Below are 22,895 nucleotides of genomic sequence, written 5' to 3' on the forward strand. Positions count from 1 at the left end.
CATTCTGCAGATGAGGAAACTCTGGCCTAGAGACGGTCTGTAATTTGAGCAAGACCACTTCGAAGTGTGACACTACTCACACGGAGTCTCACACTAGGCTACACGTTCCGGGTGCACCGCCGGACCAGCTATTTACTTTCCCGCGGACCACGCCCTGGGGGCGAGGCCTGGTGACGACACCGCGTCCCATGGTGCTTTGCGCGCCAGCGCTCCCATTGGCCCGGCCAGTCGGCTCCTTTTTCAAATTGAGGCGCCGAGTCGTTGCTCAGTTTCCTGGGTTTCGGGCGGAGACTGGGTTTGTCATTCGAAGGCTCGGGCTAGTGCGGGGCAGACGCCGCGGCCAGTCACGGTTCCTGGTGGATAGCGGTTTCCGCGGGCACGCCAGCACCCGGCAGGGGTGGAGGGCACCCAGGTCCGCGCCAGCCGCCGAGCTGCTCCACGCCCCACGGCGCCCGAGTCCGTGACCCGGCCTTCTTAAGGGACAGTCATGGCGTCTCAGCCGAATTCGTCTACCAAGAAGAAAGATGAAAAGGGGAAGAACATCCAGGTGGTGGTGAGATGCAGGTAAGGCGAGCTTGCAGGGTTCCGAGCCCTGGGCTTTGCTGCCGGGCTCCTTCTTGGCGCGGTCCTAGGAGAGGGATTTTGTTTGCAATTTTCTGAAGGAACCAGACCTCCCTGTTTCTTAGTTTCCTGCGTTCTGTTCGAGAAAGTGACACCAGGTTACTGTGAGTAGTAAATTAGTATTTTGTTTTGTTTTTTTCAGAAGAAAGGATATTTGTGTCTGAGTTTATTGTTTAAACTGCTATTGAGGAGAAATTCGTCTCTGTTCTTTAGTGAAATGTGTTTTTAAAACAAATACTGTCGACAAAGATTTAGGTGTCATTATGTATGCCACTCCTTGCAGTTGATCAGTTTGGAAACGACTGCACACCTACTAAACAGATGTTTTAGCACTTCAGTTGTTATTACCATCCTCTCCATCATCTCTAAAAAAGTAATCATTTACCTCTTTGTTCTAGAAGCAATATTTTCTTAATCCTTAGTAAACAAATCCTTAGTAAACAAACAAAAACATCTTTGTTTTTAAAATTTAAGTTGTAGAATGAGTTTATGTTTTAAAAAGTCAAGGAGACAACTAAAGTTGTGTTATATTTTCCAGTGGGTGGGTGAAGGTGTTCACTGTCTCCTGATTAGTTTCTGCATCATTTCCCAGCTTTAAAATGTGCTAGAAGAGGAAGAACATACTTGTACTATCTATTGCTTAACCAAATATTTGATTGATTTGGCCTTTTAGACGCCCTACACAGTTTGCTGGTATATGTGTGGGTTTTGTGTCTATTTTTGTTGCTGTGGTATTAAAAACTCTACCAACTCTCAGAAACTTTTCTGTAAATCCAAACGTATTCTAAAATTAAAAGGTTATTTTAAAAGTGTATTAACAAACTTTCTTAGGTTATTGCCTACACAGCTTTGGTGGCTTGAGTTGTATATATCAAAGGTAATAGCTAACTCTAAAGTAGGTGCCTGAGAAGACACTTGGTGGTAACCCGAAGTCTAGCCAATTACCAGTTGCACTGTGGGGCCTCTGTTAATAGTTACTTGTCTTGAAGATTAAAAAAACCAGCCCATATTCAAAGACACATTTCTATATTATTTTGATCATTTAATTAAGTCAGGCAGTATTACCTTTTCTATGTGGCTTTATTTTCTTTAATTTCATTTTTATTGTCAGTTAAAAAATAGGTCAGACCTATAAAAAATTACAAAGAATATAACAAGCATCTCTGTTTCGAAACAGAAGAATCATTACAGCTAGAATCCCACTGTATCCCTCCGCATCCCTTTCCTCTACCTCAGGAGTTGAACATTATCCTGAATTTCATGTTTATTACCTCCATACATTTAAAGCCTTAACTTAAAAGAGATTTCTTTTACTTTATCGCTATAGAAAAGTGCTTAGGTAGTGTCCAATGTTTACAATAATTTCAGTATAAAGAGATGTTTTTCTTTTCAGGTTAGCCTTTTCTTTTTCAAATAGCCCTACTACTGCAAAGATTTCTGTTCTTGGTGTGGTGGTGGGATGTGTGTGTGTGCTTAATTGTGTCCGAATCTTTGCGAGCCCATTGTCTGTAGCCCACCAGGCTCCTCTGTTCATGGGATTTCCCAGGCTAGAATACTGGAGTGGGTTGCCATTTCCTTCTTCAGGGGATCTTCCTGATACAGAGATTGAACCTGTGTCTGCCATCTCCTGCCTTGGCAGGTGGATTCTTCACCGCTGCGCCACCTGGGAAGCCCAGTGTGTCCTTAAACTTTACTAAATAAACAGCTTATGCCTTTGAGGGTTATCAAATCAAATCTTTTCTCAAAAGGCCCAGATAGTAAATATTTTAGGCTTTTCAGATTACATGTGGTTTCTGTCACATAATCTCTGATTTTTTTTTCCCCCAGTTTTATTTTTTTTTCCCCCCAGTTTTAAACTTTTAATGGCAACAGTTTGTGATAACCTAAGAGATCAGCCTGAGGGCTTCCCTCGTCGCTCAGTTGGTAAAGAATCTGCCTACAATGCAGGAGACCTGGGTTTGATCCCTGGGTCCAGAAGAGCCTCTGGAGAAGGAAATGGCAACCCAGTCCAGTATTCTTGCCTGGAGAATCTCATGGACAGAGGAGCCTGGCAGACTATAGTCCGTGGGGTCACAAGAGTTGGACACGACTTAGCAACTAAACCACCAAGAGATCAGCAAAATTTTAAGAGAGATGACTTCAGTTTTTAATTACAATGAATGCAATCTTTACGATAACCTAAGAAATCAGCAAAGTTTTAAGAGATGACTTCATTTTTTTATTACAATGAGTAGAATCTTTATGATGTTCTTTACTTGTACAGTTGCTATATGAATATTTATGGAGTGAATGAATGAATTTAGTGGACAGGACTTTTTTTTAATCCTCAGTCTTTCTTTACCATTTTGGTTGTTTGAATTTTAATGTGACTGTAGTGAAAGCATTAGTGTTAGTTGCTTAGTTGTGTATGACTCTTTGCACTGCATAGACTGTAGCCCGCCAGGCTCCTGTGTTCATGGAAATCTCCAGACAAGAATACTCAAGTGAGTAGCCATTCCCTTCTTCAGCGTATCTTTCCCACCCAGAAATTGAACCTGGGTCTTCTGCATTGCAGGCAGATTCTTTACTGTCTGGACCACCAGGGAAGGCCAACTACAGTTGATGGTTTTGCTAGTGTCATCAGCAGCAGCCTTGCAATTTCTAATTAAAGAAGTCTGGATAGGAAGATAGTTGGTTGGCAGTACTCTTTATTGCGATATAAACAGTCCCTAAAGCTCCTTTGTGGGAGCTTTGATAACTTTTAGGAATGTGTGATTTGTGGGAATTTCTACTACTTTGCCCAAACAACTTGAATGGTATTCATTTGGTAACTTAATCACACATCCAGACAAGAGATTAGACCAATTGGAAAAGCTTTAACCACAGGAGAGCAATTCTGTCTACTGTGACTTTTGTGCATTGTTAGGTTTCAGTACATTTAACAAATGACAGCATAACAAGATATCACTTGAAAGTTACTGAGTTAAATTTCTCAGGATCACAAATGTGGTCTTCAAACGTCGGGGTGGGGCATGCCAGAGGACATTGAGGTATCCTTCTTTACATAAATAGCAGTTTGGTTAGTCTAGTGATGAGGGGAAAGATTAATTCCTATTTGGCATTAACTGTCACAGTATGTGATAATGAATGGGCAAAGTGAACTCAGGGCAAGAATACCTTTCCCTTTGGCTCAGATTTGTGTTAAGTATGTTAGTATCTTATGGATGCTACTCTGTGGACTGTGGTTCTTTTTAACTTTCCTTTTTGTTCCCCTAAGGATGACATTTATTAAGCAGTGTAGTATAACAGATATTAATATTTGAGTGTCTGCTAAGCAGAGTAGTAGACACTGGGGAAGCAGTAAGTTACATAGGACTTGTTTCCCTACATTTTGAGGTTGGTACTATTACCAACCTTTTAATTTTCAAATGAGGAGACAGGCACAAAGGGCTCCATTGCCCGGGCAGACTGGCTGAGGAGTCCTCATTCTACTGAAATGCCTAAGGAGACTTTTATCTTATTTTACTTCACATGGAGTCTTTCCCATCACGCAACCTCTATCCTGCTCTGTCCTAATCAAGGCCCCATTAGGTTTCTGCTGTATGTTCCTACAGCACCTTTTACTTCCCCTTACTAAACATCATCTCTCTTATAATCACTTGTTTTATGTTCCCCACTAGACCTCAGTGTCTTGAGGACAAACTGAATTAACACATGTGAAACACTTGGAACAGTGAGTACCTGGCACGTAGTAAGCACTCTGTGTGTTAGTCATTATTTTAATGTATTTTTTATTTTGTGCCAGTTACCCTTTGGCAGGTTAATATTTTGGATGCAAATTTGGCATGTTCTTTCTAATACATCATAACCTAACTTGGCCGGATTCTAGGAAAAGTGGAAATAGGATTCTGAAAAATAAGTTTCACCTTTTTTGCAAATTAATTCTTTTAGCATCTGCTCCAAGAAACTGTCAGAATTGTACATATCTTTCAAAACTTTTTAAACTAATTTTATTTCTAGCAATTGAAACCCTTAAAATTCTGCTGTTTGCTTTAGCAGTGTCATTTAATCTCTGTCACCAACAGTGTGGTTAACACTTCCCATTGTTCTTGTCTGAGATATTAACAAAAATGTCATCAGTAACCTGATAACTAAGAGTTCTTAATTCTTAAGTGGACTTACTTACGAAACAGACTCACAGACTTAGAGAACGAACTTACGGTTGCTGGGGAGAAGGGATAGTTAGGGAGTTGGGGATTGACATGGACACTCTGCTATGTTTAAAATGGATAACCACAAGAACATGGAACTCTGCTTAATGTTAAGTGGCAGCCTGGATAGGAGAGGAGTTTGGTGGAGAATGGATACATTTATATGTATGGCTGAGTTCCTTAGCTGTTCACCTGAAACTATAACAACAGTTTTAATTGGTTATATATACCCCAATACAAAATAAAAAGTTAAAAAAAAGAGTTCTTGAATAACCTTGTGTGTTTCATCTTACAGACCATTTAATTTGGCAGAGCGGAAGGCTAACGCCCATTCGGTAGTAGAATGTGATCATGTGCGGAAGGAAGTTAGTGTTCGAACTGGAGGACTGGCGGACAAAAGCTCAAGGAAAACATACACTTTTGACATGGTACTTACTTCCTAAAGTGCTGCTACTTCTTCTTATCCACCAATGTAAAATTATCCTAGTATGTATATTTTCTGTAGGTTCTGGTGTAGTTAGAAATTTCAGTCTATCCTTTGAGTTGTCAAATGGTTTCTAGTGGGCTGGACAAGTTAATATGTTAGAAACTATTATTAAGGTAATTTTGAAGTGTGTTTTTGTTTTTAAGAGATGCCTTTTTTGTTTTTTGGCTAGGTTTTTGGAGCAAATACTAAACAAATTGACGTTTACCGAAGTGTTGTTTGTCCAATTCTGGATGAAGTTATTATGGGCTATAATTGTACTATTTTTGCGTGAGTGAAACACTTTTCAAATTGATGAAAAGTTTTAGATGCATGTAATCAGTTTTTTCGTTTAACACTTCTGTTAATTTTGACAGGTATGGCCAAACCGGCACTGGAAAAACCTTTACAATGGAAGGTGAAAGGTCCCCTAATGAAGAGTATACTTGGGAGGAGGTATTTATTGTTTATATCAGACTTCTGTCTCTAAAGTGGCTCAAGTGCAGCTGAATAAAACTCGGTTGGACGCCTCTGTCTGAAATAGATCAGAGTACCATGTCAAACATGAATTTAGGAAAACTACTAGTGTAATGATATTGAAGTATATGTAATGGCTTCTGTTTAAGAAACATAAAGTCTTACTGGGAGAGAGAGGAGCAATACATATGGTACAGTTATGTGATGAGAGAAGGGTCCCTTTGGGACAGAAAGTTGGAGCAGACTATTGTGGGAAAGTGGAATGTGAGTAGGACTTGAAGAGGAAGGCTCTGCAGTGAGGGAGTGAGTCTTATAAAGTTAGCACAACCATGGGAGCAATATGGTACTTTATTAATGATGACTTTGAGTGTGAAATTAAGATCACTGTATTGCTGAAGATTATAGGAAGCACATAGTACATTTCACAAAGAAATGTGTCCAAAACTAAATGAGTTTAATGACTAATATTTTCCAAATTACCAACATTTAGGTAGATCCTTTCTTCTAGTGGTTGGGGCATTAACTTACTTTATGCATGGGTAATAGTGTTATGGAATTGTAATCACAGAAAATATGGAATAGGCTTAAAGCACAAAATTTAGAGTCATAATTTTTATTAAGGATATTTAGACATTTGAGAAACAACTTTGTTTTATGTCGGAATTAGGGAATATACTGTTAGATGAGCCACTTTTCTGATTAAAAGAATGGTACTATGTTCTCATGAGAAACGTTGGAGAGGATTATTGAACTTGGCTTTATAAGGAACTTGATTCAGTTGGTTTCTGTATAATGTTCAGGCATGAAGTAGCTGACTGGAATGACAGATTTGTGGAAGGTGTAAGGAAGAATAATTGCTATTGAACAGATTATTGTAAATGGTTTGTAAATGATTTGGCTTCTCTAACATTAGGTTTTTAAATTTTTTTTTAAACCTGTTTTGACATATTTAGGTTTAAATATACTATAAAAGAGGCCCTTGTTATATATGTTATATATGTGTCTTTATTAATATTATCATTTCAGGATCCTTTGGCTGGTATAATTCCACGTACTCTTCATCAAATTTTTGAGAAACTTAGTGATAATGGTACTGAATTTTCAGTGAAAGTGTCGCTATTGGAAATCTATAATGAAGAGCTCTTTGATCTCCTTAATCCGTCTTCTGATGTTTCTGAGAGACTGCAGATGTTTGATGATCCCCGTAACAAGGTAACTTGAGTCTTTGACAATGAAATGTCTCCAAATGTTAATGTGTGATATTTTGAGAAATATATATATTTTTTTCTTTTTAACCAATTTAATGGATGCTCTTCTGATATTTGGTCAGAGGGGAGTGATAATCAAAGGTTTAGAAGAAATTACAGTACACAACAAGGATGAAGTCTATCAGATTTTGGAGAAGGGGGCAGCAAAAAGGACAACCGCAGCAACTTTGATGAACGCCTACTCTAGGTAAGAAAGCCCTTGTTTCCCCCACCGCTCCATTTTGTTTTCAAGAAGAATATCCAAACTTGGGAGATCAAATTGGGGCGTGTCAAAGTATGTGAGTCACACATCTAGATTGTGTGCTGGATTGCTTGCCCTAGTAGTTGGCTTGAGGTTTATAAGGAGAGCACCAATATTGGGAGAATGTTGAAAGGAGGACAAAGACAGGTTGAACTTGAGCAGGATTATTAAGGTTTTTAAGTAGAAGATTTCTCTTCCCAAATGAAATTATACATGGGAGCCCTGATTAAAATGTGGCTGAGGTAGTTGATTTGGCAGTGGGATACTCAGGGGCTTACCTCCTCAGCCTTCAGGAGATTTCCCCTGAGTACTTTTCTGGAGCCCCTAAAGATACTTAGAATACAGTTTGAAAATCCCTTATTTGAGTAAAGATTAGAAGAAAACCAAATGGCCTGTTTTTTTCCCCCCAGCTTAATTGAGGTATAAATGACAAAATTTTATATATTTAAGTTGTACAGCATGACTTTTCTTCGCAAATGGCTTCATTTTAATGTAGGAAGACACATGATCACTAATAGAATACACATGATCACTAACACAGGCTTTCAAGGGGAGAAAGACGCATATTTGATAGTATCCCTTATAACATGAATCCCAGATTCTATAAATGTACTTTACTAAATCAGAGGTGACTTTCTTTTTTGCTTATCTTTGAAGGAAATATCAGAATGTAATTGAAAGAGCTGTAGATTAGGAGTTAGATATTTGTGCTTAGTTTCAGTTCTACAGTTAACTAAATATGTTACTTCACGTAGTTAAACTTACCTGAATATCATTTTCCCTGAACTGCAAAATGACTTTGAGGTCTTGCTCTCTTATAGTTGGACATTTCTACAATATGCTATAGCAATTATAATTGTAGCTCTATATAAATATGTGTGTGTTTAAAGAAAGAAGAAAAATAGCATAACATGAAAGTAATCAGTATCATGGAATTAGGGGTGATTTTATAATTTAAATTAAATTTCCTATAATAGCTTTCCATTAAAAATGGAGTTATAAGCAAATCATAGAATGCAGTTTCCATTTGAATTAAATGTTTGCTTTATAACTTAACTTGATTTAGACTTCAGAGGAATGAATTTAAGAAAATTTCTTTCTCTAAATACTCTTCTCTGAAATATAAAATTCCCATTGTTCTATAAATTTAAATAATTTAAAATTTCCTAATTTTCACTGAAGACTGGACTGAAGATATCTTCTTATCAATGTGTGTGATAAAAGAAATGTGATTCAGTTTTCCAAAATCAGAGTTTACTTTTACGCTTAATAGCATTAATTCTATTATCTTAAATTAGGAATGGGCAAATAATGGTAGGAAAACATGAGATACATTTTATAATTCAAATCTATAGTTTATATTTTTCCCTGTGTCCCTCCCCTTTTCTGTTATTTAAAATAACATAAATTATTTTGTAAAAATGATACTTATAAAATTTTCCAAGTCACATGAAAAGTACAAATGAGAAAATTACAAATTACCATATTCCAACCGTCAGTGACATTAACAAACAGAATATTCTTCATCAGATACTGATACAGAAAGGAATGCTGTCTTTGGTTATCTGTATTGTTTTTTTTGTATCACTAAGATAAAAGTTGAGTGTCAGTATAAAGCATAAGAAGGACTTTGGAAAACCTTGCAGTCTAGCAGTTATTACTTGTGGTGTTTCAGTGAACTCTGCAATTTACTATTTGTGCTGTTCAGAGGAAGGCCCTACCTGTCTCTGGTGACCTTCTCAAGGCAGAGCAATGTACTTTTAGGACAGTTGACACTGAGGGAGAGTGATCTGGTGGCTTGCCTGATGCTGTTTGAGTTTAAGGTAATGATGTATTTCAAGTGGTTCTTATAAATAGATGGACTGCAAGCCAGCTCTTCTGACACACCAGGCAGCTGTTCAAACACTGTTCCACATCCAGCTTTCAGAGGTGCCTGAGGATTCTAAGTCATCTAAGCTGTTTTCAGCTAGCTTATCATTGGGTTCTTCTGTGCAGGCAGCAGGAGCAAGAAAGCCACAACCTAGCATCATTCTATCTATCCACTGTCTTCCAAAATCTTACTGATATCCTGTCTCATACTATCTTTCTCTACCTTGGTGGATTTAGATCTTTCTTTGCAGTTTTCATTATGTTACAGAAAGAAAACAATGTTTTGCATTATTATGATTGGGCAACTTGGTCTTGTTTTCTAGTCGATCCCACTCAGTTTTCTCTGTTACAATACACATGAAAGAAACTACAATTGATGGAGAGGAGCTTGTTAAAATTGGAAAGTTGAACTTGGTAAGCATCAACTGTAACGCCACTGTTCATTCTTTCAGGGTTTTTTTTTTGTAGTTTTATTGAGGTATAATTGACAAATAAAATTATGTATTTAAAATGTATAGTGTAGCAGGATATTCTTTCTCATGGCTGAATAATATTCGAGTGTGTGTGTGTGCTTGTGCATGCACATCATGTCACATCTTTATTCATTCATCAGTGGGTACTTAAGCTGTTTCCATACCTTGTTTATCATTAACAGTGCAGTCAACGTGGGAGTGCAGATATTTCTTTGAGAGAGTGACTTCATTTTCTTTTTTTTTTGTTATTTCATTTTCTTTGCATACATACCCAGAAGTGGGATTGCTGGGTCAAATGATAGTTCTATTCCACTGTTTCTTATTTATCATCTCATAGAGAAGTTTGAAAATTGTGTATTTAGAGACAGTATTTTTGTAGTCACTGGGTTATTGGTTTTGTAGTGGGTTGTTATTTATAGAAAATTATTTTACTGGCTATTTAATATCTTTTTGTACAATATGAGAATGAAAGTCTTCTATTCCAAATCCATAGACTGAGGACTTATTTTTATTTTTAAAATTCAAGGTTGATCTTGCAGGCAGTGAGAACATTGGCCGTTCTGGAGCAGTTGACAAGAGAGCTCGGGAAGCTGGAAATATCAATCAGTCCCTGTTGACTCTGGGAAGGGTTATTACTGCTCTTGTAGAAAGAACACCTCATGTCCCTTATCGAGAATCTAAACTGACTAGAATCCTCCAGGACTCTCTTGGGGGACGTACAAGAACATCTATCATTGCAACAGTTTCTCCTGCATCTCTCAATCTGGAGGTAAGGTCTTAACTATCACTTTTTTTGGGTGTACTGCGTGGCTTGTGGGATCTTAGTTTTCAACAAGGGATTGAACCTGGGCCCTCAGCAGTGAAAATTTGGAGTCCTAAACACTAGACTGCCAGAGAATTCCATAACTATCATGTATAATATTTTTAGAGTTCACTAATTGACTTCATTCATTCTATACTACAGTAAAAATAATCTGGACATTGTATGTGGTGGACACACAGAGGAGAACACCACTGAAAAATTGTCTTTCTCCTTCCTGGTAGTTTTCAATCTTAAAAAACTAGTTACTTAAAAAAAAAATAAAACTAGTTACTTAGTTGTATTTTTCCAGTCTTCAAAGGTAGTTGCTGTGATCATTAGCAGTGGATGGTTTAATTGAGGCCTTAGAAGTGGGTTAAGTGAATATTAGTGCTTTAGAGGCTGCTTAGAGATCACTAAAGATGAGGCTGGATGTGGGGGTACAGGTGGGAAAACCAAGAGAAACAACAAAGATTTTAAAGTCTACTTTAATTTTATTGGATTATCTTTAAATGGAATTAGAAAAGCTTTTATAAAGTCTCTTAACTCCTCTTTCATTTTAAAAACTATTTTTGTTGAGAAATGATTTATATACCATAAAATTCATCCACTGAAAGTATAAAATTAGGTGATTTTACTATATTCATCGAGCTATGCAACTGTCACCAAAATCTAAACATTTTTATGATTTTAGAAAGAAACTCTGTAACCTATTAGCAGTCACTCCCCATCAGTCTCCATTTCCAGCCCTAGGTCACTATTAATCTACTTTCTTTAATTTATACCTTTGCCTATTCTGAATATTTTGTATAAATGGAATCACACAATAAGTGTTCTTTTGTGACTGGCTTCTTTCACTTACCATAATGTTTTCAATGTTCATCCACGTTGCAGCAGGTATCAGAACTCGTTTCTTTTTGTGGGTGAATGATACGGATATAGGACATTTTGTTTATTCATCAGTTGATGAAATTCATTGAGTTTTTTTTTTTAATAGAGCTTAAGACTAAAGCAAAAAATTACTAGATTAAATTAAAGTTAAAGACTCTGAAACTTGAAGAGTAAAAAATAAGGATGTTTTAAACAGTCCTCTGTCTTATTTATTTACTTAATTGGACTATAATGCTTTAAGAGCATTCCTCGTTTTTAAAGGTTGGTTATAGTAGTATTAGTGGGTAAATGTTTATATTAGATATAACCAAAAATTATTATGTTATTGTATAGTACATTTTAGGTAACAGAACTACATTATTCTCATATCTTCAGTAATTGGCCTTTTCTTTTCATCACAGGAAACTCTGAGTACATTGGAATATGCTCATAGAGCAAAGAACATACTCAATAAGCCCGAAGTTAACCAGAAACTCACCAAGAAAGCTCTGATTAAGGTAATTGTGAATTTTTGTGGAATAATATAAATTTGTTTGGCAAATGTGAAAATGAGGAACTGAAATAGATCATTGTTTTTAAAAATTTATTAAATTGCCTTTGATAAGGCTTTTCATTTAATGGTTTGAACTAAATACCCTGTGTGTTAAAATACTTTTTCTAATACTAATAGATGATCTTACAAGCTCTATCCAGTCAGTAAAATTTAAGCATATAATGGTACTTCAGTGCAGTTTTAATTAGCATTTCCTTAATGAATAGTGATATTCAGCATCTTTTCACATGCTTATTATCCACATGTATATCTTCATTTGTGAAATGTCTATTTAAATCCTTTGCCAGTTTTTAATTGGGGTGTCTTTTTATAAAGTTGTAAAGGGTTGTTCTTATTTTCTAGATAGGATCCTTTATGAAATAATTTGTAAATATTTCCTCCCAGTCTGACTTGTCTTTTCCTTTTATTGGTAGAGTTTTTTTTGTTGTTTCTATTGAGACAACTATAGATTCACATGCAATTGAAAGAAGTAATACAGAGAGATCTTTTGTACATTAAACTATATAGTAAAATCACTGTAGGGACACTGTTAATAGCAATTCATTGGTCTTATTCCTCAATTTTCCTGATACTCATGTGTGTGTGTTTAGTTAGTTCTATGCAATTTTGTCATGTGTAGGTTCATGGAGCCACTACCACAGTCAAGATACTGAACAGTCCCATCACAGCAAGGATTCCTCCTTGCCCTTTTATAATCACTTCCTTCCCACTCTGACCTCCCATCCCTAATCTTTGCTATCCAATGATCTGTCCTCTATTTCTAAACCTTTGTCATTTTAAGAGTGTTATTGAATGGAATCATACGGTATATAAACTTTGGGGATTGCTTTTATCACTCAGCATAATTCCCTGGAGGTTAACCTGAGTGGTGCATATCAATAGATTTTTACTGTTTAATGCTGAGGAATATTCCATGGTATGTATATACCACCTGCCTGCAATGCAAGAGACCCCAGTTCAATTCCTGGGTCAGGAACACCCCCTGGAGAAGGGATAGGCTACCTACTCCAGTATTCTTGGGCTTCCCTGGTGTCTCAGACTAAAGAATTCACCTGAAATGCGGGAGACCTGGGTTTGATACCTACGTTGGGAAGATGCCCTGTAGGAGGGCATGGCAACCTACTCCAGTGTTCTTGCCTGGAGAATCCCCAAGGACAGAGGAGCCTGGTGAGCTGCAGTCCATGGGGTAGCAAAGAGTCAGATGCAGCTGAGCGACTAAGCACAGCACAGCACAGCACGTGTATGTACCTCACAGTTTGTTGTCAGCTTCACCTGTGAAAGACATATGGGCTGATTTCAGTTTTTCACAATTGAAAATAAAACTGCTTTGATCATATTTGTTTATAGTAATTTGTGTACATGTAAATATTCATTTTTCTAAGATAATTGCCAAAGAGTATAATTGTTGTGTTGTATGGTAATTGAATGTTGGTTTTATTTTTTTTTAAGGAACTGCCAAGTTGTTTTCCAAAATGGCTGGGCTTTCTATTCTGTTGCATTGATTTATATCTGTCCCTCACTAATACCACAGTTTTAATTACTGTAGCTTTATAATAACTCTTGGAATCAGACTGTTTAAAAGGAAGCTTATATGAGCAAACCTCTCTTGATAAAAGGTGTCAAAATTGTCAGGATTTGAGAAAAACTACAGTGATTTTTATATTCATTAATTTTTAAAGGCCATGCTCTTTTATAAGCATTCATTTTATTTTAGACACTTGAATTTTTGAACTCTATTGCTATTATTAGATCTAAAAATATTTAGCAATAATTTATTATGATAAAATATTCAGTCATTGTTTAAAATTCCAGTTGTTTCAATATTTACTTTTAGGATCCAAATAAGGTTTGCCATAAATTAGTAGTTGGATTTTGAGGCTTGGTAGAGTCAGGTTTTATCTTATTTATATATTTTTGGCCAAAATACTTCATAAGTGGTGGTATATTCTCCCACTTGGAAGCACATAATATCTGGTTCTTTCCCTTTTTTGGTAAGGGATTCAGTTCAGTTCAGTCGCTCAGTCGTGTCCGACTCTATGCAACCCCATGAATTGCAGCACTCCAGGCCTCCTGTCCATCACCAATTCTAGAGTCTACCCAAACCCATGTCCATTGTGTAGGTGATGTCATCCAACCATCTCATCCTCTGTTGTCCCTTCTCCTCCTGCCCTCAATCTTTCCCATCATCAGGGTCTTTTCAAATGAATCAGCTCTCCGCATCAGTGGCCGAAGAATTGGAGTTTCATCTTCAACCATCAGTCCCTCCAATGAACACCCAGGACTGATCTCCTTTAGGATGGACTGGTTGGATCTCCTTGCAGTCCAAGGGACTCTCAAGAGTCTTCTCCAACACCACAGTTCAAAAGCATCAATTCTTCGGTGCTCAGCTTTCTTTATAGTCCAACTCTTATATCCATACATGGCTATTGGAAAAACCATAGCCTTGACTAAATGGACCTTTGTTGGCAAAGTAATGTCTCTGCTTTTTAATATGCTGTCTAGGTTGGTCATAACTTTCCTTCCAAGGAGTAAGCGTCTTTTAATTTCATGGATGCAATCACCATCCACAGTGATTTTGGAGCCCAGAAAAATAAAGTCTGTCACTGTTTCCACTGTTTCCCCATCTACTTGCCATGAAGTGATGGGACTGGATGCCATGATCTTAGTTTTCTTAATGCTGAGCTTTAAGCCAACTTTTTCACTCTGCTCTTTCACTTTCATCAAGAGGCTCTTTAGTTCTTCTTCACTTTCTGCCATAAGGGTGGTGTCATCTGCATATCTGAGGTTATTGATTTTTCTCCCAGCAATCTTGATTCTAGCTTGTGCTTCCTCCAGCCCAGCGTTTCTCATGATGTACTCTGCATATAAGTTAAATAAGCAGGGAGACAATATACAGCCTTGATGTACTCCTTTTCCTATTTGGAACCAGTCTGTTGTTCCATGTCCAGTTCTAACTGTTGCTTCCTGACCTGCATACAGGTTTCTCGAGAGGCAGGTCAGGTGGTCTGGTATTCCCATCTCTTTCAGAATTTTCCAGTTTATTGTTATCCACACAGTCAAAGGCTTTTGGCATAGTCAATAAAGCAGAAATAGATGTTTTTCAGAAACTCTCTTGCTTTTTCTATGATCCAGTGGATGTTGGCAATTTGATCTCTGGTTCCTCTGCCTTTTCTAAAACTAGCTTGAACATCTGGAGGTTCACGGTTGATTATATTCAAATGACCTGATCCACTAGTTCTTTAAGGGTTGCAAAATAATAATTTTCGAATTGTTCTTCTTTAGTTGACTGCTGGACTAACTCTGTAAAGAGGAACATTCCCTCAGCTCCCCAAGGCTGTAGTTCTTATAGGAAAGACAGGACAAATGCTTGATTCATTTCCTTTGACAGTTTTGAGAACAATGGGTTGGTTCCCCAGCTTTCTTGACTCATGGATTTAGAATATTTGTGCTAACAATTGTAGTTAATAACCTCACTGATGTTCAAATTGTTCCTTCTCTGGCCATTGGGTACATTTTCAGTGGGTTCTTGAGTCTTTTTCGTTGGCCTAAGCTTCCTTTGCTTCCTTCCTACTTTGTTTTACAAGATGTTCCAGGTTCATCTTGAATGTTTCTTGCCCCAATCCTGGAGTCAGACACTTCCCTAAGAAACTCTGGTTCCTTTTCGTGTGCACTGAGATTTGGAGACCAACCTGGCTACCAGGGGTTGTTTTTTTCTTCAGAAGCCTGTGTTTTTATAATGAATGAAAGCTATTGATTTTATTCTAACCATATTAATATTGAATGAAAAGTAAGGTTGTGACTTTTTAATCACAGATTTTTAGGCTTTAAAAAAGATAAGAGGGCTAACTTTGTTTTATTTATTATAAATCGTCCCCAAACTGAATGAAAAAAAAGTGAAGTGCTAAACTGACACAACATTCTTCTTGCATAGGAATATACAGAAGAGATAGAGCGTCTGAAACGGGATCTTGCTGCAGCTCGTGAAAAAAATGGAGTATACATTTCTGAAGAAAATTTTAGGTAAGCCCTTGGTTATGGAAATTAATTTCTAAGAATGTACAGCATAGGAAGTATAGTCAGTAGTATTGTACTATCTTTGTGTGGTGACAGTTGATAACTAGACTTACTGTGGTGATCCTTTTGTAATGTATAACAGTATCAAATCATTATGTTGTACACCCAAAACTAATGTAATATTGTAAGTCACTTATACTTCAATTAAAAATTATTTACCTAAAAAAAAAAAAAAATTATTTACCTAAACTGTATCATTCATTTAATAACAATGTTACATCCCTCTTATACATTTAATATAGGAACGCATTTCAAATATCTCATCTACTTTGAAGAGCTATTTCCAATTAAAAACTGATACAGTTATCAAAAGACTGTTAGAATGAACTCTCTTCTTATACCACCTCAACTTTATCTTTTCCTTTAATCAATATCTCTAGCAAATAGTTTGAGGAAATCTACATTCTTAATATTCTTTGTCATTTAAGCACAATGTGGAATAGAAAATGGTTGGTAGTTATGAAGGAACTAGAAGAATGTAAATGACAGCACTCACTTCTGACACTTGCTAATCTCAAGAAATCAGAGAGACTCATTAAAGCAGACCGGAATTATCTGGTGCAAAATGTTAGTAGTGCTAAAGCTGAGAAGCTGTGCTCTAGAGAAGAATCTTTTATCTCATGAGGACTTTTGTGGTGGTGTGATAGTGTGTTGGGGTGTGTATTAGGGTCTGTGTGCTAGGGGCAGGAGGTTTAATTGCTCTGTATACATACTTCAGTTTTCCAGGTTTTAGCCCCTTATCTTACCCCTTCCTCCAGTGACACCTGATGCTTTCATACCACAAGCCTCTTCAGGATTCTGCCTGTTTATTATTCTTCATATTCCTGATTATAGACACCTAGTTGTATCCCCTACCTCTGCTTTATGTGGGTTATAGTCCTCTGCCACCTTTGTAGCTTCTCAAATTTTATATACATACATGTTTTTTTCCCCTGTAATCAGTAGGGATTCTCAGTTTCAAAATGGAGAAAACAAGAAAAACAGTCTGTTTATAAACCTAAGACAAAGAATACACTTGTTTTTTGCACTTTGTATCTATTGCTTATTGATACTTAGGCATCATTATCATGATAGTGATAAATAGTAGAGATGATATATAACTGCCTCAGTTGTGTTAGAGTAAATTTTATAGGCATTAGGAAACAATATTCACTGTTAAAATCCTTTTAAATTTTATTTTAGAGCTATGAGTGGAAAACTAACTGTTCAAGAGGAACAAATTATAGAACTGTTTGAAAAAATTGGTGCTGTTGAGGAAGAGCTAAATAGGGTAAGCATTCAAAACTGTGTTGACTGTCATGTAAAAAGCAAATGTTAAAAGGCAGTTTCAGAATGTGAGGGACCTGATGTTTTTTAAGTTTTTTTTTTCTTGCTGACCTCTAAACTAAAATTAAGTTGTCACAGTTTTTTTTTTTTAAATTATCATTAATGATAATGAAGAAGTGAATCTTTTTTGAAGAAGTTATTCTATTTGACACATACTAATGCAGCATTTTAAGAAATTAGCTGAATTGTATAATTTAATATTAAAGCTGTATAGTAAATTCTGAGACATTTTCATCAACATGTTTATCAGATGACAAAAGGCAGATGTTGGGAGAAACCAGATGTTAAATAGCTAAGGTTGAAAGACCTGACCCTTCAGTGCCACCCTCATACTGGCGGTGTTGAAAGGAATCTGAAGACTTAACACCATTTCATTAGACCTGTTACTTGTTTTTATTTGGTTGGCTGTGCCCCATGATTTGTGGAATCTTAATTCCCTGACCAGGGATCAAACCTGTGCCCATAGCACTGGACATGCAGAGTCCTAACTACTGGGCCACCAGTAGTAGTAATAGTTATAGGAAGAAACCAGTTACCATATGAAATGTTCTAACCTACCTGGTAACTTGTTACAACTTTTATGTGGAAATAGTTTGTTTGGTTCTTTTAGTATTATGAGCTAGCCAGGTGTGTCAATGACCAGTTCGGCATTTTTAAATTCTAAAACAAAAATGTTTCATGTGTTATATGTAGGTTACAGAATTGTTTACGGATAGTAAAAATGAACTTAACCAGTGCAAATCTGACCTGCAAAGTAAGACACAGGAACTTGAAACCACTCAAAGACATTTGCAGGAAACTAAATTACAGCTTGTTGAAGAAGAATATATCACCTCGGCTTTGGAAAGTACTGAGGAGAGACTTCATGATGCTGCCAGCAGGGTTTGTCTTTTGTTTTTATTTGTAGTCGTGTTAAAGAAGTTAAAGAATGGGTAGAAGTAACTTTCTTAGCATAAGCTAAGAAATTGTGAAATTCTACTTATTCACTCCAAATGATACTTCTGTCCATTGAAGAAACATTATTTTACTATTTCATCTAGATTTTCTTCACTGGATATGCTTATTTAAGAAAAGTCTATTCTTAGTTTTGAAAATAAAACCTGACTTTAATATACTTTGTGGATGTTTAGAATAATAGTGTCGTACTGCTTTACCTGTGGTCATGGTTGAGACTAATTAGTCATCAAGAATTTAGTATCTTCTAATGATGGACGATGTTGAAAGTACTTACTTTTTATTAGGTGTATCCTTTGGAAATTAGTAACACATGAAAGTCAAAGTCACTAGATCATGTCCGACTCTTTGCTACCCCATGGACTGTACAGTCCATGGAATTCTCCAAGCCAGAATACTGGAGTGGGTAGCCTTTTCCTTCTCCAGGGGATCTTCCCAACCCAGGGATCGAACTCAGGTCTCCCGCATGGGAGGCAGATTCTTTACCAACTGAGCCACAAGGGAAGCCCACTAATACTGGAGTGGGTAACTTATCCCTTCTCCAGCGGATCTTCCTGACCCAGGAATTGAACCAGGGTCTCCTGCCTTAGTAACACATATTGGGGAAAAACTTGTGAGGGAGCATAATTATTAAAATTGATTGGCAAACTCAGTTTTCCTTGTCTAGATGGCTAGCAGAGGAGAAATAAACATTAGCATGAACTTAAGAATTTCTTCTAAAACTATATATAAAATTTACTGGATCTTTTTAGAAGTCTTTAATGAAGCACAGATATTTTCATTAGATTTCTTTTGTCATATCCATCTTATCAACACTTATTTTTAAAAATCATATATAGTTGCTTAACACAGTTGAAGAAACTACAAAAGATGTATTTGGTCTCCATTCTAAACTGGATCGTAAGAAGGCAGTTGATCAGCATAACGCAGAAGCTCAAGATGTTTTTGGCAAAAATTTGAATAGTCTGTTTAATAATATGGAAGAATTAATTAAGGATGGCAGCACAAAACAAAAGGCCATGCTAGAAGTTCACAAGACCTTGTTTGGTAAGTACAAACATTTCTCTCTTTTTTTAATGAAGGATAGTTGCTTTACAGAATTTTGTTGGTTTCTGCCAAACATCAATATGAATGAGCCATAGGTATAACATATGTCCCCTTCCTGTTGAAACTCCCTCCCATCTCCCTCCCCATTCCACCCCTCTAGGTTGTTGCAGAGCCCCTGTTTGAGTTCCCTGAGTCATATAGCAAATTCCCATTGGCATCTGTTTTTACATGTGGTAATATGTTTCCATGTTACTCTCCATTCATCTCACCCTCTCCTTCCTCCCCCCACCCATGCCATAAGTCTGTTCTCTACATCTGTGACTCCTTGGCTGCCCTGCAAATAATTTCATCAGTACCATCTTTATTCAAGCATTTCTTATTCCAGTCTTACCGTGTTTAGTGAGACTAATTTCAAAACTGATAGTAAAGTATTATTTTCACTATAGAAAATTTGGAAGATGCAGACATGAAAAATTTAAAAAGTCACTTAGAGTCTAGTCACTCTAAGCTAACCACTAAAAAATTTATTTATTGATTTCTAGTTTCTCTTCTTTAACCTTTTTTATCTACAGTAATGCTGTGTATTACTTTTAGTTAGAGATAAATTTTTAGGTTATTCTGACTCTTACTTACAGTTTTGGGTCTGATACACTTACAGATGTGCCAAGTGCTTCCTGAATACTGTAGAACATAATTTATATTTAAAATAATTCCATGCTTATGTAGTGAGTCAATTTTTTTAAGGTCATTTGTTACAAATTTCCACAACAGGGATATAAATTTTGCCAAGATTGTATTTGTGTTTAAATATATTTATGTCCAAGTTGACATTTTTTTCCTTTTGGTGTAGGCAACCTGCTGACTTCCAGTGTCTCTGCATTAGACACTATTACTACAACAGCACTTGGATCTCTCACATTGATTCCAGAAAATGTGTCTACACTTGTTTCTCAGATGTCTAATATGATATTGAAAGAAGAATCGTTAGCAGCAGAAAGTAAAACTGTACTGCAGGAATTGATTGTTAGTAAATCTTTTATTACATTTGATAAGTCTCCAAAAAAATGTTAACTGCTCTTCTTTCACCTTAAACTTTACTAGACACAGTGGTAAACAGATTACTTTAATAGAGTAGGTTTATATTTTTAAAGGCAGTTCCCTTCACTGTTTTTTTCTCCCAGAAAGATTAATTTCCAATAGCATATATTTAACCTTCGAAACTTTTTTCACTTCTATTCTGTAACATAGAGTGTAGAAGTTCGTATGCCTTTTAATAACTAGAAAGAATTGTAGGTTTAGCTCCACATGAATTCAAGGGACCTATGACTTGTTAGCTGGCTCAGAAACTGGTGGTTATCCTTTTCTTAAGGGTCCTAGAATAGTCATGCTAATGTTACACCTACCCAACCTGAAGGGTATATTAAGTAGTTAATTTAAAAACTACAGAAATACAGAAAAACATGTAAGAAAAATGACTTATAGAATTTGGGGCGCATATATAACAATTTGTGGGATCCAATATATGTAATCAAATCCTTCTGGCCTGTAACTGTGAGGCTTTTTTCCATAATTCTGTAGAAGCTAGTCATCTAATTACACAATATTGTTTACCTTCTCCACACTTGATTTCTTTATAGCCTTTATTTTGTAATTGTATCATTTGTCTAGGAAGTTCTTGGCCATATAACTTACTTTGGTTTTTCCCTCTGTATAGGCTCTCTGCCTCCCTTTTTGAGTTTAACGATATTTGTTGAACATTTTCCAAGTAAATACTGCTCATGTTAGCCAACGTTCTGCCTAAATTCAGTGCTTGCATGACATTATTAGGTAGATTTCTTTAGTCACCCAAATTTGACAGTTAAAAGATGCTCACTGGTACTTACTTTCGGGAATTTTTAAAAAATTGGAGCATAATTGTTTTACAATGTTCTGTTAGCTTCTGCTGTATGAAAATTGATTCACTCACTAAATAAATGGTAGTTTCTGTTTACTGATGTCTTCCTACCAAGTCATAAGCAAGCTTGAGTCTGAAGAGGTGATTGCTGTTCCCACAGAATGAGTTGAAATTAGTATGATAGCTCTTCTTTCAAAAGAAAACCAGTACACTTTTAAGCATTTACTAATTATTTTGTTATAGTTCTTCATCCTTGCCCTAGTAATAGGAGCTAAGTTCAGGATTTTTTTCTTCTTTTTATAAAAATTTGCAATCTATGATACTTTCTAACTTTTCTATATACCTTAACAAGAACCAGAACCATGATGAGTTCTTATCCAATAGAATGTAAGTCACCAGTTCTTCAAACTTAAATGCCTCCAACCCAAAGCCTGCTTTTCAAGGTTATTTGGTTTCAGCCCTTTTTACTTAGTAACGTAAAGTTATTTGAAATTTATTTCTTTGAAATATATTTGTAGGTGTTTTTTTTCCTTTCTTTGTTTGCATTGCTAAAATTTTATCAGATGACTGTCATTTTCCCCTCTTCTGAATTCTTCTTACTTATGTTACAGTAGACTATTAAGAATTTATTGTACATAAAGTGACCATTTCTTAATTCCTATATGCAGTATTAAGTGATTTATGATGAATATAAACTCTAGTAATAGACTCTGTAGGCTATAAAAAAGAGAACAGACACTTAGGATTTTAATATACATGTGTTTAGTTAACAGGGTATTTAAGATATTATCATTTAACTAGCCAGATTTATGGAAGTGAAAATATCCTTTTTAAAGAGTTGTGTATTTATTTTTAAAACCAGAATGTACTTAAGACTGACCTCCTCACTTCACTGGGAACAGTTTTATCCCCCACCGTGGCATCTATACTGGAAATCAATAGTCAACTGAACAGTATTTTCAAGACTTTGTCGATTGTGGCTAATAAGGTAACGAATAGTCTTATTATCTCAAATTGTTAAGAAAGAAATCCACATGAATTCAAGGGACCCAGGACTTGTTAGTTGAGAAGTATTTACATGCAGAACCCATGGGTTATGAGAAGGAATCTGGAGGAGGGAGGAAGAGAGGATGCTGTAGTTAGGATGCTGACCATTGATGTGATCAGCAGAATCATGGCTAAGAAAAACAAGAGGAAATGATCTTCAAGCATCATAGCATACATAGCGGTCTGTCATATGGTGTGTATTTATATGTGGTTATACATACATATGTATGCATACCTACCTAAATATGGATAATAAAATACCTCTGCGTGCGTGCTAAGTCACTTTAGTCACGTCTGACTCTTGGCAACCCTATGGACTGTAGCCTGCCAGGCTCCTCTGTCAGTGGGATTCTCCAGGCAAGAATACTGGAGTGGGTTGCCATGCCCTCCTCCAGGGGATCTTCCTGACCCAGGGATTGAACCCACATCTTCTGCATTATCAGATGGGTTCTGTATGACAGGGCCACCTGGGAAGCCCCAAAATACCTCTAGATGTGTTTAAAAATGGTAACAATCACCTCTCAGAGGTGGGAGTGGGACTGGGGTTCTAGAGGCTAGAGGGGAAAGGAAGGGACTTTTCTCTGCAATACTGTTTTCTACCTTTTCTATTTTATATGTAGTCAACAAAGTAAAAATAAAAAATAAACTTAGAACATTAAAAAAAATAATTTTATTTTTATGGCCGTGCTGTGTCTTTGTTACTGCAAG

At 36.4% G+C, this 22,895-nt stretch overlaps 1 protein-coding gene across 1 annotated transcript in view; it reads left to right on the forward strand.

Annotated features, from left to right (window-relative positions):
• The first annotated feature begins 225 nt into the window (after positions 1-225).
• KIF11 (kinesin family member 11) overlaps positions 226-22,895 on the forward strand; it is a 40,970-nt gene continuing 18,300 nt past the window's right edge. Inside the window, exons 1-15 of the mRNA XM_043926309.1 lie at positions 226-564; positions 5,107-5,239; positions 5,468-5,565; positions 5,652-5,730; positions 6,778-6,963; positions 7,082-7,206; positions 9,453-9,543; positions 10,129-10,371; positions 11,694-11,789; positions 15,777-15,865; positions 17,102-17,189; positions 17,939-18,127; positions 19,039-19,246; positions 20,097-20,269; positions 22,003-22,128. Coding sequence (XP_043782244.1) covers positions 488-564; positions 5,107-5,239; positions 5,468-5,565; positions 5,652-5,730; positions 6,778-6,963; positions 7,082-7,206; positions 9,453-9,543; positions 10,129-10,371; positions 11,694-11,789; positions 15,777-15,865; positions 17,102-17,189; positions 17,939-18,127; positions 19,039-19,246; positions 20,097-20,269; positions 22,003-22,128 — 2,001 coding nt within the window. The 5' untranslated portion in view covers positions 226-487. The remainder of the gene's footprint in view (positions 565-5,106; positions 5,240-5,467; positions 5,566-5,651; positions 5,731-6,777; positions 6,964-7,081; positions 7,207-9,452; positions 9,544-10,128; positions 10,372-11,693; positions 11,790-15,776; positions 15,866-17,101; positions 17,190-17,938; positions 18,128-19,038; positions 19,247-20,096; positions 20,270-22,002; positions 22,129-22,895) is intronic.

This window comes from Cervus elaphus, chromosome 15 (assembly GCF_910594005.1).
Source record: "Cervus elaphus chromosome 15, mCerEla1.1, whole genome shotgun sequence".
Classification (NCBI taxonomy): domain Eukaryota; kingdom Metazoa; phylum Chordata; class Mammalia; order Artiodactyla; family Cervidae; genus Cervus; species Cervus elaphus.